Below are 12619 nucleotides of genomic sequence, written 5' to 3'. Positions count from 1 at the left end.
CTCTGAGCTGTCAGCACAGAGTCCCATGTGGGGCTTAAACTCACGAGCCATGAGGTCATGACCTGATCCAAAGTTGGCTGCTTAATGTACTGAGCCACCCAGGCAGCCCTACTTTTTTTTTTTTATTCTTTTAAGGGCATCTTAGACATCATGCTAGTTTAGCCTTTTGTTTTAGACGTAGAAGGCTCAGATCCAGAGAGCCTAGTGACTTACCCAGGTTTGTGCAGGAGTAGAAATGAACATAGGCTGATTTTAGGGACGCCTGGGTGGCTCAGTCAGTTAAGCGTCCGACTTCACCTCAGGTCATGATCTCATGGTCCGTGAGTTCGAGCCCTGCGTCGGGTTCTGTGCTGACAGCTTGGAGCCTGGAGCCTGCTTCGGATTCTGTGTCTCCCTCTCTTTCTGCCCCTCCCCTGCTCATGCTCTGTCTCTCTCTGTCTCAAAAATAAATAAAAACATTAAACAAACAAACAAAAAAAAAGAACTTAGGCTGATTTTACTCCCCCACCATTTAAAAAATTTTTTTTTAACGTTTATTTATCTTTGAGAGAGAGAGACAGATACAGAGACAGAGCATGAGAGGGGTAGGGGCAGAGAGAGAGAGACACAGAATCTGAAGCAGGCTCCAGGCTCCCAGCTGTCAGCACAGAGCCCGATGCAGGGCTCGAACTCACAAGCTGTGAGATCATGACCTGAGCCAAAGTCAGACGCTCAACCGACTGAGCCACCCAGGCACCCCTCCCCCATCATTTTTAAGGCTTGCCAAATGTTGGGCATACCTGATGCAAATTTGGTTAAGTCAAGGTTACTTTCAAGAACTTGCCATTTTTCTCCCTAGAGAGAAAATGCATGAATTGACTATAATAAAAAGTGCTCCAATAAGTTATGTTATAATAAAGGTGCTGGAATTCAGATGTGAATGACAGGGACACAATGAGGTCCACCCGGAAGAGGGAAGAAGACCTCACACTTGAGCCAACATCTTTGTGGTTATGGTGGTATTAAGGAGGTACCCTCTCGGAGGCAGTTTGGTTAGTAGGGTGCATGTATGTGCGCATGTGTGTGTGTGTGTGTCTGTCTGGGTGGATTAGGGAAGTCCAGGTAGAGTCAGCACAAGTAGGAACATCTTGGAAAAGGACTTCCTCTTTGGTAACAGGTCTGTGTTTGAAATCCAGCTCACCCCTCTACTCGTTATGGGCAAATAATTTGTCTATTCAAAAAACTTGAAGGGTTGTTGTGAGGTTGTTAGAAAACACATACCCAGAATGGTAGTGATTTACATGAGAAGGAAAGGTCTGTCTTATAGAAGTGTATGTGTTTGAATTACATCACTGTGACCTCTCTTGTTTTACAGTGGATTTTCAGTGTCTTGATTGTGGGGTGTCGGTGTTGGTGATGTGAGTTCCCCAAGGGTGAGGAATACACAGGTTTTCCCACAGGGCCTAGGATAGGACTCTGCTCTCTGGCTGGGGAAAGAAGCGATTAAGAATACCAGCCCAGGCCCTTTCTTTTGTGAAGAATAGGAAAGACTGTTTCACCAGGAAGTTGGAGTCACTATTTAAGAGATGCCTAGAACTGTCATGTGCTTTTAGGTTTCTCGGTTTTGCCTGGTTGCAGATTGAAAGTATCAGAATGAGTAACTGTGCATGTTAACTTACTTAGTTTAAAACATGTTGAATTAAGGTGCTCAGAGTTTCCGACAGTGAGCAGGATGATGGCTGTTCTGTTGGCAAATATTAGCTTTAGTGTGTCCCTGCCTGGGAATTGTATGGGGTGGGGTGCACTGTTAAGGATCCTCTGGGGTGACGACCATTCAGGTGGAAGGAGGTATAATAAGTGATGTAGATCTTTGCTACGCAAAATGTGGTCCCTGGGCCAGCAGATATCATCACCTGGGAGCTTGTTAGAAATAGAGAATCCCAGGCCCCATCCCAGAGGTGAGATGCTGGGCCAGAATCTGCATGTTAGCAGGATGTGTAGATGATTTGTGTGCACACTGAAGCTTGGGAAGCACGGATCTAGAAGATTGGATGTAGATTACTGTTCCTTGGAGTTTAGTCTCCCCTTTCTCTGTGGAGGAGCCTTCCTGGTTCTGTCTGACTTGAATTGATCCCTTGTTTATGTCTGGCTCACTTAGAGACCTGAAGAAGAGTGTTTTAATTGACTAAGAACTGCAGGATCAGGAAAGGAAGTGGAGGAAGGAACAGAATATGAAAAAATTGTTCTTAATTTGAGGCTTTAACATTTGCCTTGAAACGTGTGATTGAACTCAGTATCTGTAAAGTTTTTGTTTATAAAAGCGGGTGAGTCAACATTTTTCTTACCCAAATCATCAACCACTAGTTATTGGCCATCTTGTTCCATTCATTGGCTCAACTTTCTGTCCGATTATTTCCTTAGGATAGACATGATTTCCTTTAGGTAAATACGTTAAATGGAGAAGGATAGACATGAGAGAAATGTTTTTATTTCCTTTAAATGGATATTTTCTGCAAAGGAATTAATGATGAAAGACCCTAACTTTTGTTGATGGGGTTTTACTAGCACAGGGTTTTCAGTAGGCCTGGGCCTTCCGTTGGAACATCAAGGTCTTTTGGTTTCTTACATTTTATGAGATATCATTTTTCCCCTAGAAAGTTAAAGTTGGAGAGGCTTTGAAGCATTGGTAAGCCTGGGGTTCTGAATTTAAAGTGTTATTCTTAGTGTTTAAGAACACTCTTTATAATAAAAAAGGTAGGATATTGGAATATTTTTGATGGGGGAATTAAAAAAATTCAACCTCGACTTTTAGCGTCTCTTTGCCTGTATCCTTGTTACAAAAGCGGCACTTTCCCAGCATGGCATCATCACGTGACCTTTGAGCTTGTTTGCATTCATTCATTTAATTGACTCATCTGAAATTTTTGAGATGAGGAAACGAGCTTTGGATCAGGGATTGAGAGCCAAGGTAAAGGTTTGAGTTCTCTGCTGCTGCCTGGCCATGTGGCACGTGCACATCTTGGACCCTGTCATCATCTCTGAATGGAAAGAATTGGATGAGACCCATAATTTTTATGGGGATGGGGGCTCTACGAGCAGGTTGTCTATGGATCACGATCTTGAATGTGAGGAACATGTTTTATTTGATGTACAATACTGTATTCATTTGGAAAATGGAAAAACTTTTTTTTTTTTTTTTTAAAACAAGTGGCACATTGTAAAGCATGATACAGTCTTGCTGGTTAACATAGGATGAGAAGTACATGGGACTAACAGTTGGTGGCAAGGAGCAGTTTTTATTGAATGCAGCATGCCAGGTACTGTTTTAAACTTTCGGTATGCATATGTTCTCATTTAAACTTCACAAACCCCTGGAAGATCAGTACTGTTATCACATGAGCCGATAGGTCAGAAAGGTATAAAGTATCTCACTCAGAGTCATCACAAACAGTATATGGGTAGATCTGGGATCTAAACCAGAACAAGCTTATAACCTTGGCTACGAGGTTTGCTATCTCTGTATTCATAGTCTGATATGAATCAAGATAAATTTTATCTATGCTTTACCTTCTGGAAAGAGAGTTTTTAAATGTGTAACTGGTATGAAATTACTCTTCAATCCTTAGGTATAAAAAAAAAATCATGTATTTTCCTCTAAATCCAATTAAAGTTCCATTTGCAGAGACTGGTGAGTTGTTCCATATCAATAGTCACTCGGGATTCCTTCCCCACCCACACAGCTGGGCTAGAAAATCCTGAGGATCTCAAATCCCCACTTCATCATTGAGATGCTCATTGGCCAAGCGTGCATTGCCCATTTTAGAGTGGCCAATCACTGTTTGTTCCCTCCATATTTGAATCAGCTGCCATGATCTCCCTAGGGCTCCCAAGGCCAAACCAAGGTTTTTGGATGTTAGTCCCCAGCTATTCACACGTCTAGTCTTACCCAGAAGTTTTCACCTGCTTCTGCCAGGGAGCTGCATGGATACTGTTCCTGGTGCATGTCTAGACATGGGGTGATAATGGACATCTATACACAGGGTGTTAATGGACACAGAGCTTCCTGAAGGGAAGTGAAGTATATCTTTCATTCTTTCATCCTTATCCTATGGAGAATTGGTTAATTTCATTCTCCTGCCCAAATTGACAGCAAGACTTAACACGATTGACCTTAAGCAATTTTATTAGCAGCCAATTTGCATTTCTCTCGTTTGCGTGGCTAACCTGAGATAGTGCAAGCAATGAACTGATATTATCTATGTGACACTGGGTACATGAATTGAATTCTTTAAGCCTCTGTTTCATCTTTTATGAAATGGGAATAATAATGGTTTTTGTTCCACAGAGGGTCCTGGGGGATCAGCTCTGAAAAGACACTGATTCGGAGAAGGGCAGTGAGACCAGCCAAGCTGGAGGGAAGGGTACAAGCTGGTGGTGTTGTGGCAGCGCTGGGGCTGGGAATGCGCGCATGTCATTTGGAGTTTGGATTCTCGTTGTCCTTCTTTCCGGTTGTTTTATTAACTGGAATTTCTGTTCTGCCTAAGATGTACCAAAATCCCCCAGATAATCTCCTGTTTTGCTCTCTTTAGGACCCAAATGACTTTGAGTGGAGCTTCTGGATGGAATGGGGAAAACAGCAGCTGGTGCGGTTTCTGCTGGGCCACATGGCTGTGTCTCAGGTGGCCGGCGTGCTTGCAAGGAAGGTATGATTATGTGCAGCATTTCCTCTTATGCCTGTTTCTTTGCCTTTTGAGAGGAAAGAGTCCTGAACTGGGAATCAGGAGATGTGGATATTGGCCTTGGGAGCCTGGAAAAGATGAGAAAGAATTGCTAATGATCAATAAGACATTTATGGTAAAGATCTCATACATTCTTATCCTGCATTTGCTTCCTCCAGGTTATTTTTAAAACCATTGAATATGAAGGTTTTAGAATAAAACTAAGATCATACCTGATCAAATGATCGTATTGAAAAAACACCGATTGTTGAGGACAATGTATAAGTTCAGGAGAAAGTAGTGAATGATATCACTAAATGGGAGTCATTTCAATGTCGAATAATTTATGCCACGGTAGCTGTTGTAGATCAGAATCCCAGTAGTATTTTTTTTATTCTTGCCCTGGCTTGGAGTGGAGAACAAGGGCTACTTCAAAGGGGATGTTTGAGAAGTGCTTTCACAGAAGGGAGGATTGAAAGCCTCTTGATGGGTCTAGCTCCCAAGGGATCTCAGATGCTGCCTGGGGGATCTTTCTGTCGCTGAGGGGCCAGGCTTTTGTCCAGCGTCTTCTGATACATGCTTCTTGACTCTGTAGATTCCCCAAGTGAAAAAAAAAATGAGTCTGTGCTTGGAAATCTACATAGTGAAGATGACCCGACCAAAAACTGACTTGGAAGTCAGCCCACAGGAAACGTTTGATTCTTAGAGGTTCATGGAGGTGAAGAGACCGAAGAAGCAGGAGCCTCTGGGCACGACAGACCACAGTGTGAGGCTAAGGAAAACAGGGTGTCGTGTGGTTAGAAACGTGTACCAGACGTGGGCTATTTTTTAGCTCTTTCTTGAAAATCGGTGCTTTTCAGGATCGTGTCTCATCCTGGAAGATAGGAAATTCCAACGACATGTTAACTTTGTTTTAAATGTGATACTGATTATTTTTTTGTACCCAAGTGGTTCCCATCTTCTAAAATGGCAAAAACTTCACTGTTATATGCTGCCAGATCTTCATACATTAAAACGTTTCATAGAGCTTTCTGAGCAGACCCAATAGTAAATAATAATTTTTTGGGTGTCCCTAAGCTAGTAGCAATTTTAGGTACCTAAGCCCTCATTAATGGGTTTCTTTTCTTCCACAAATTTCTGTTTGGTCTTTTTTTTTTTTTTTTTTTTTTTTTTTAAGACTTCAAGTTTTCTAGAGATTTAACATTTTTGTGTCTAACTAAAATTTCTCTGCCCATAGACAGATGACTTATTGCCCCAGGTCTCAGTTTTCCCATCTGTGAAATGAATAGCTTACTACCTGTCACTGTTACTTGTGTGAGGGAAAGACGAAGGATGTCAAGGAGGATCTGTGAGATGTGTCCACTCTTGCTACTGCTGCCATGGTTGTGGGTGAACTGCAGTGCAGCAGAAGAGTACGAGATGACGATGATGTGTCGGGTCTTTGGCTTTCTCACTGATTAGGTTTATAACTTTAGGAAAGCTTTTCACGGCAGGATTTTAATTCGTCATTTTGTGTAAGGTAGGGGTGGTAAGAGAGCATTATTATTTTTTTTAACCCCCTTAAAAATGAGGAGCTTCATTTGTCATAAATGTCATTAAAAAGTAAGGGTGAAACATGGAGAAAACAGGACAAAGAGAAAGCACAAAAGAAATGGCAGATAAATAGATCAGTAGTCACAATCAATATAAATGGACCCAGTCCCCACCCATACCCCCCAGAAAAAGGTTGTCAGACTGGATAAAAGAAAAACAAATAATGGCTCAGTTGGTTAAGCGTCCGGGTCTTGATCTCTGTTCAGGTCATGATCTCACAGTTTGTGAGTTCGAGCCCTGCATCCAGTTCTGTGCTGATGGCTCGGAGCCTGCTTGGGATTCTGTCTCTCCTTCTCTCTGTCCCTACCCCGCTTGTGTTCTCTCTCTCTCTCCCTCCCTCCCTCCCTCCCTCTCAAAATAAATACACTTAAAAAAGAAAAACAGAAGTAAGGGAAAATTAATAGAGTCCTGAGATGTGCTTCTTAGCAAGATGTACTTAAAATGGAAGGACATGGAAAGTTTGGTAGGTAAACGGATGGGAAAAGACATTCCAAGCAAACCTCAGACTCCCCTGTCCACCCATATACTGGTGTGGTTTTATTAATAACCAGCAAAGAGCATTATTAGTGACAGAGGATTATTTAATGATACAGAGTTAATTCCATTAGGAGGATGTTACAGTTCTAATTTTGTCTGCTTTGAGAGATGTAAAGCAAAAGTTGATCAGTACCATAAAGATAGAAAAGTTTATGGGGCACTTGGGTGGCTCAGTCAGTTAAGCGTCCAACTCTTGATTTTGGCTCAGTTCATGATCTCATGGTTCCTCAGTTCATGTCGGGCTCCTTGATGACATCACAGAGCCTGCTTGGGTCTTGCTGTCCTCCCTCCCCCCCCCCCCCAAAAAAAAAAAACCTTAAAAAAAATTTATTATAGGGAGAGGTTTTAACATAATTTCATGACTAATATATCATTTAGAAAAACAAGGAAAATATAATTAATGAGCTTGATATAAGAAATATATGTAAATTATATCTAACAACTGGAGAATTCACAGAATATTTATAAAATTTAATGACATATAGACCATACATTTCAACACATTTCAAAGTATTTTCAACAAAATGTCAAAGTATCTGTTCTATATAGGTTACTCTCTTTAATCCCAGTGCAATTAAGTTTGGAAACCGGTAACACGAGATGACCTAAAAACTCTAACTCATTTAGAAATTAAAGAAAACATACTTTTAAATAACATGTAGGTCAAAAAGAGATCATCATACTATAAGTTAGAGAGTAGAAATAAATGAAAAATGTTACATGTATCAAAACTTGTAGGGTGTGGCTAGCATGGTATTTAATTGGAAACCATAATCCTACACATTCCTATTAAGAAAGGCTGAAAAATAATGAGCAAAGTACACACAGTTTAAGAAGTTAAAGAACAGAAAAAAGGAAGGAAGAAAACAACAAAAATAAAAGTAGAAATTAATGGTAAGATTGGTCAAGGAAAAAGAAAGTGCACAAATAACCGATATTAAGTATGGAAAAGCTGATGAAAAAATATAGTAAGAGGATATATATTTTGCACACCTTTACACCAAAAATCTTCAAAACTTTGGCAAAGCAGACAAATTGCTGGAAATATAACTTACCAAAACTGACTCATGAGAAATAGACCAAATAGTCACTAAAACCATGAAAAGAAATTTAATCACTAGTCAAATCTATTTAAGAAAATACTAGTAATCGGGGCGCCTGGGTGGCTCGGTCGGTTAAGCGTCCAACTTTGGCTCAGGTCATGATCTCACAGTCTGTGAGTTTGAGCCCCGCGTCGGGCTCTGTGCTGATAGGTCAGAGCCTGGAGCCTGCTTCAGATTCTGTGTCTCCCTCTCTCTCTACCCCTCCCCTGCTCATGCTCTGTCTCTCTCTGTCAAAAATAAATTAAAAAAAATTAAAAAAAATTTAAAAAAACACTAGTAATAAACCAATTCTGCCAAACATCCAGACACAAATGACTTAAATCTTAACCAGGCTTTTTCAGAAAAGAGAAAAGGAGGAAATGTATATTTAATGAAGATAGTATAAGATTGGTACCAAAATCAAAGGATATGCCTTACCAGAAATTATGACTTACAAAGATATAATAATTAGGACATTGTTGTATTGGTACCAGGATAGACAAATAGACCAATGGAACAGAATAGAGTTTAGAAAATACCTATGCATAGATGGAAACTTGATTTATGACAGAATTGGCATTTCATATCTATATGGAAAAGATGAACTGTTCAGGGGTGCCTGGGTGGGTCAGCTGGTTAAGCGTCTGACTTCAGCTCAGGTCATGATCTCACGGTTTGTGGGTTTGAGCCCCGTGTAGGGCTCTGTGCTGACAGCCCAGAATCTGGAGCCTGCTTTGGATTCTGTGTTTCCCTATCTCTCTACCCTTCCCCCACTTGTGCTCTGTCTCTCAAAAGTAAATAAATGTTTAAAAAAAATTTAAAAAAAGATTATTAAAAAAGATGAACTGTTCAGTAAGCAGTGCTGACCTAATTGTTTAGCTATATTAAAAAGAACTCATACGACACATAATCCTTTTCAAGGTAGATTAAGGATTTAAAAAGAAAAAAGCATATAACTTTTACAAAGTGTGATCTAGACTATCTGTTATTAGGGTTGAGAAAGATTTCTTAAACAAGACCCAAAGAATACAAAATTGTAAAGGAAAACAATTGATAAGTTTAACTACATTATAATAAGAACTTCTCAATGTATAATTATGTGTAATCATCAGTGTATAATTAGTGTACATCTTTGGATGTAGCCAAAGACACAACGAAGAAAGTGAAAAGGCAAGTCACTAATAGAGTTGTTTGCAACCTGACAGAGGACTAGTATTTGGAATATATAAAGAAATTTCCTAAGAAAAAGACAAATCACCCAATAGAAAAAAATGGCACAAATGTGAAAAGGAATTTGCAGAAGAGGAAGCATAAATGACCAGTAAACTTAGAACACCTGTTCAACTTTTTTTAGTAATCAAATACATCTTAAAACTGTATCATTTCCTACTTTCCAGTGTAGCAAAGACAAAACAAAAATCCTGATTGTATCAAATAACAGCTACCTGAACTCATACAGAAAGGTTGTGCATATGTATTGGTACAGCTTCTTTGTAATATATTACTTCAAAGAGATGCATAGCCCAAGGCTACTAGTGCTAATTCTGACATAGTCTCTGGAGAAACTCTTTTTGCCAGTCAGGGGGCAAGTCAGGACATTCATTGCAGTGATTGATGTTTGTAATGAAGAACCAGAAGGAATCCAGGTGTCCGTTATGGGGAAATGGAGGACTTGTGAACGTATTCCACGGAAGGGACTGAATCATAGCTAGAATTGTCAACATGGATGAATTTTTGGATCACAACATTGAGCTAGTAAGAAGGCTAGTTGCAGAGGAATCCATCAGATAAGATCCCATGTTTATAAAGCTCAGAATTGTGCAAAACTAAGTGATACGTTCACATATATGCTTACAAAGATGAGATTACTGTTAAAATTCAGGATAGTGGTTATGTGTGGTTGGGGTGGGAAGTGGATAGAATTGGGGGGAATGCAGGCCCACCCCTTTTTTCCCCTTTGACAGTTTATGACTTGTTTTAATTGAGGTATAATTGACATATGCCCAGGACCCTCTAAAGCACTGATGTAGCCTGGTCTTATCTTAAGCTGGTGGTGGGTATGCCAGTGCTATTTCATTATTCTTTATACCTTACAAATCTTATAAACGTTCCTTTTTCTGTGTTTGATTTTTGATGTACTGTAACTGGACATGTGGAAGAGTGAAGTGGGGCAGAAGGAGAGCTGAGGGTGTTGGGCACACTGAGTGTTTCATCTCCTGCCCTCCCTGTGACTCTTTGACATGCACGGAGACTGATGTGGCCATGTCGGATTGGTCTCCTTTGCCTCTCACTCTTATTCTTGCTATTTCTTGTTTGCTTTCTACAGATCAGTGTTTTCTGTAGCTTTTTTTCATTGTCACTATCCCTGCTCCTCCAGAGTTTTTTTACATAAAACTTTTCCCAATTGTGACTTTCTTACTGTGAAATTTTAATACCACAGATATACTGTCCATTTTTTGTACTATATGCATGCCTGTGCTTTGTGCCTAAAGAGTGATGTTTTCCTGTCTTCAAGAACCAACTCACCCCCCTCCCCTGGAGGAGATCTAGCCCCTCGGAGAATTTGAGATGTAGATTAACTTTAGGAATGCTCTTGACTGGATGCTCCTCCCTCTTTCCAAACTCCCTCCATTTTTAGATCCCATTTGCATGGACCACCGTCAGAAATCTACCTAGGTTAGGATACAGATGTTCTTCCGTTTAATTTCCTTGTTACTTTGAGTTGAGACTCTTTTTATCTTAGGCAGTTTTCAGAGTAGTTGTGGGAAGGGCTTGGGTGAATCCCAGCTTTGCTGCTTTCAAGCCACAGTCTTAAGTGAGTTAGTCGATAACTTTGAGCCTGTTCCTCATTTGTGCAATAGGGATGGTGCTGCTTGCTTCTTGGGGTGGTGGTGAGGGTCTGATGTTTTTCAAGGTTATGCTTGTATAAGATAAAAGCCAAGTACGTGGTGGCTGCTGCTGTGGTCTGCTGGTATTTGCTGTGTGCTGTGACTGGTCTGTGTGTGTGCTCCCGGGAGCAGTCCCCTCTAGGGTGTTCAAGGGAGGAAGCAACTGTCTTGAGATTCTAAAGCCCCTGAGGGCAGAGGCTGGCTATTCAGCCATACCTATACTCTGCCCATGGATTTTCTTTCTCTGACCCTCTTTCAAGCTTGGGTTGTTGGGGGAAAGGATTGAGAGCCACAGCCCTTCCCCCTGGGAAGTTGGGTGAGAACAAGAGGGGACCAAACACTGATCTTGATTGTGGACCTGATGTACTGGTGGGTTGGGATCCTGGGAGGAGGAGTGGGCACCTGTGCCTGGAGGTGTGAGGGAAGGCCTCCCAGGAGGTGCTCATGAGCTGCAGTTTGAAGGAAGTGGAAGCGTTTGCTTCTTTTGGCTTCTGGCATTTCATTACCAGGCCCAGGGGGACAGGTGGACTTTACATCCGCAGAGCACATCATATGCAAAGTCAGGAGGCGGTGTTCCTTGCCAAGTGTGCACTGAGTCATCTGTGTGTGTGTCTCTCCCATCCCCTCCTCTCAACCACAGGCTTGCTTTGTGCGACAGCCAGTGGGCAGGGTTCTGCTTGTGGCTGGGGCACAGCGCTCTCTTTGTCTGAGTCTGCTTGGCCCTGATGTGTAAGCATGAACCACAGCTTTGGCCCCATTAGCTTCGTGCTTTCACCACCTGGACCAAGTGTTCCAGATGGTCGATGTTTTGGGGACTTACGGTGGAAGATTTGGGCTATACTTGTCTTTATTCCCCCATTTCCAGAGGCGCCATGAACTACGGACAGACAGCACCTGCACAGATGGCATGTTAGTATGTCTGCAGTTCTCCCTGGCCCAACCCCTAAGCCCTCAAGGATGCTTCCCATCTCCAACTACTATCTCATCTCATCTCTTCCTTTGGTGGCCCAGCTCCTCCCAGAGAGAGGCAGATGAGGTTCAACAGTGTGATTTCTTTTTTTCTCTTCTCTTCCCTTCTCTTCTCTCCCCTTCTCTTCTCCAGGACAAGTCCTAAAACTTTCCACTGAGCTCCTTGGACAAGGTTAAATGCCTTTTCTCTGGGCAGGGCTTTCTCTCTGGGTTTTGGCGAGACTGGACCAAGGGCCGGTACCCTGGGAGGGGAGGCTGAGTAATGGCTCTGAGCTTTGGCTGTGGGTTTGTTATGACTGGATTGTGTGTTGGGTGGGTCAGACAGTTGCCTCCTTTCCTGAACACCCCTGTGGCCTTGCTACCACCTGAGACATTGTGTTCTCTGCCCTCAGAGCTAAAAATATCCCTGTGTGAACCTTTTGAGAAGGCTGGCCTAGTGTGGGGGCTGAGGGTGGCTGCTGTTGCTAACCACAGAGCGACGTTTTCACTGTACCTCTGACTGGCAGAACCCACATCATTAGCACCGGGCCCTGGCCAGCTGAGCTCATCAGCCACAGGACTGAAAAGCGTGGTTCCGTGGTGTTGGCTGAAGTGAGGAAACTAACCTCTGGAAGGCTGCGGTCAACAGTGTTCTCTGCCAGCATCTTATTGAAACCACACACCTAATAGGAATCTCTTGTGCTAACCAGACTCTTCTTCCTCCATCAGTGCGTATCTAAGGAGGGATGGAATTGGCTTTGTTTGGGCCCACTGGCCTTTGCTCCCAGGAGAAGCAGCTAGAATGTGGTTGTTTGGAGTCTGGGATGGTTTTGGGTTTTCCCTCTTTGTTTGGGGATAGGTGTGTGTGTGTGTG

At 42.0% G+C, this 12619-nt stretch overlaps 1 protein-coding gene across 9 annotated transcripts in view; it reads left to right on the top strand.

Moving 5' to 3' along the window:
* The window catches only part of HHAT (hedgehog acyltransferase), a 319102-nt gene that overhangs the window by 59141 nt on the left and 247342 nt on the right, over positions 1 to 12619 (top strand). For all 9 annotated transcript variants that reach the window (XR_006199132.1, XM_042926300.1, XM_042926301.1 and 6 more), the window contains one exon: positions 4569 to 4682. Coding sequence is in view for 8 of the 9 variants with exons in the window: in XM_042926300.1 (XP_042782234.1) it covers positions 4569 to 4682 (114 nt within the window). In the remaining variant the exon portion in view is untranslated. The remainder of the gene's footprint in view (positions 1 to 4568; positions 4683 to 12619) is intronic.

The sequence above is a fragment of the Panthera leo genome, chromosome F3 (genome assembly GCF_018350215.1).
Source record: "Panthera leo isolate Ple1 chromosome F3, P.leo_Ple1_pat1.1, whole genome shotgun sequence".
Lineage (NCBI taxonomy): Eukaryota > Metazoa > Chordata > Mammalia > Carnivora > Felidae > Panthera > Panthera leo.
Note: the sequence above shows the minus strand (reverse complement) of the source record. Positions and strands in the feature narration are given on the sequence as shown.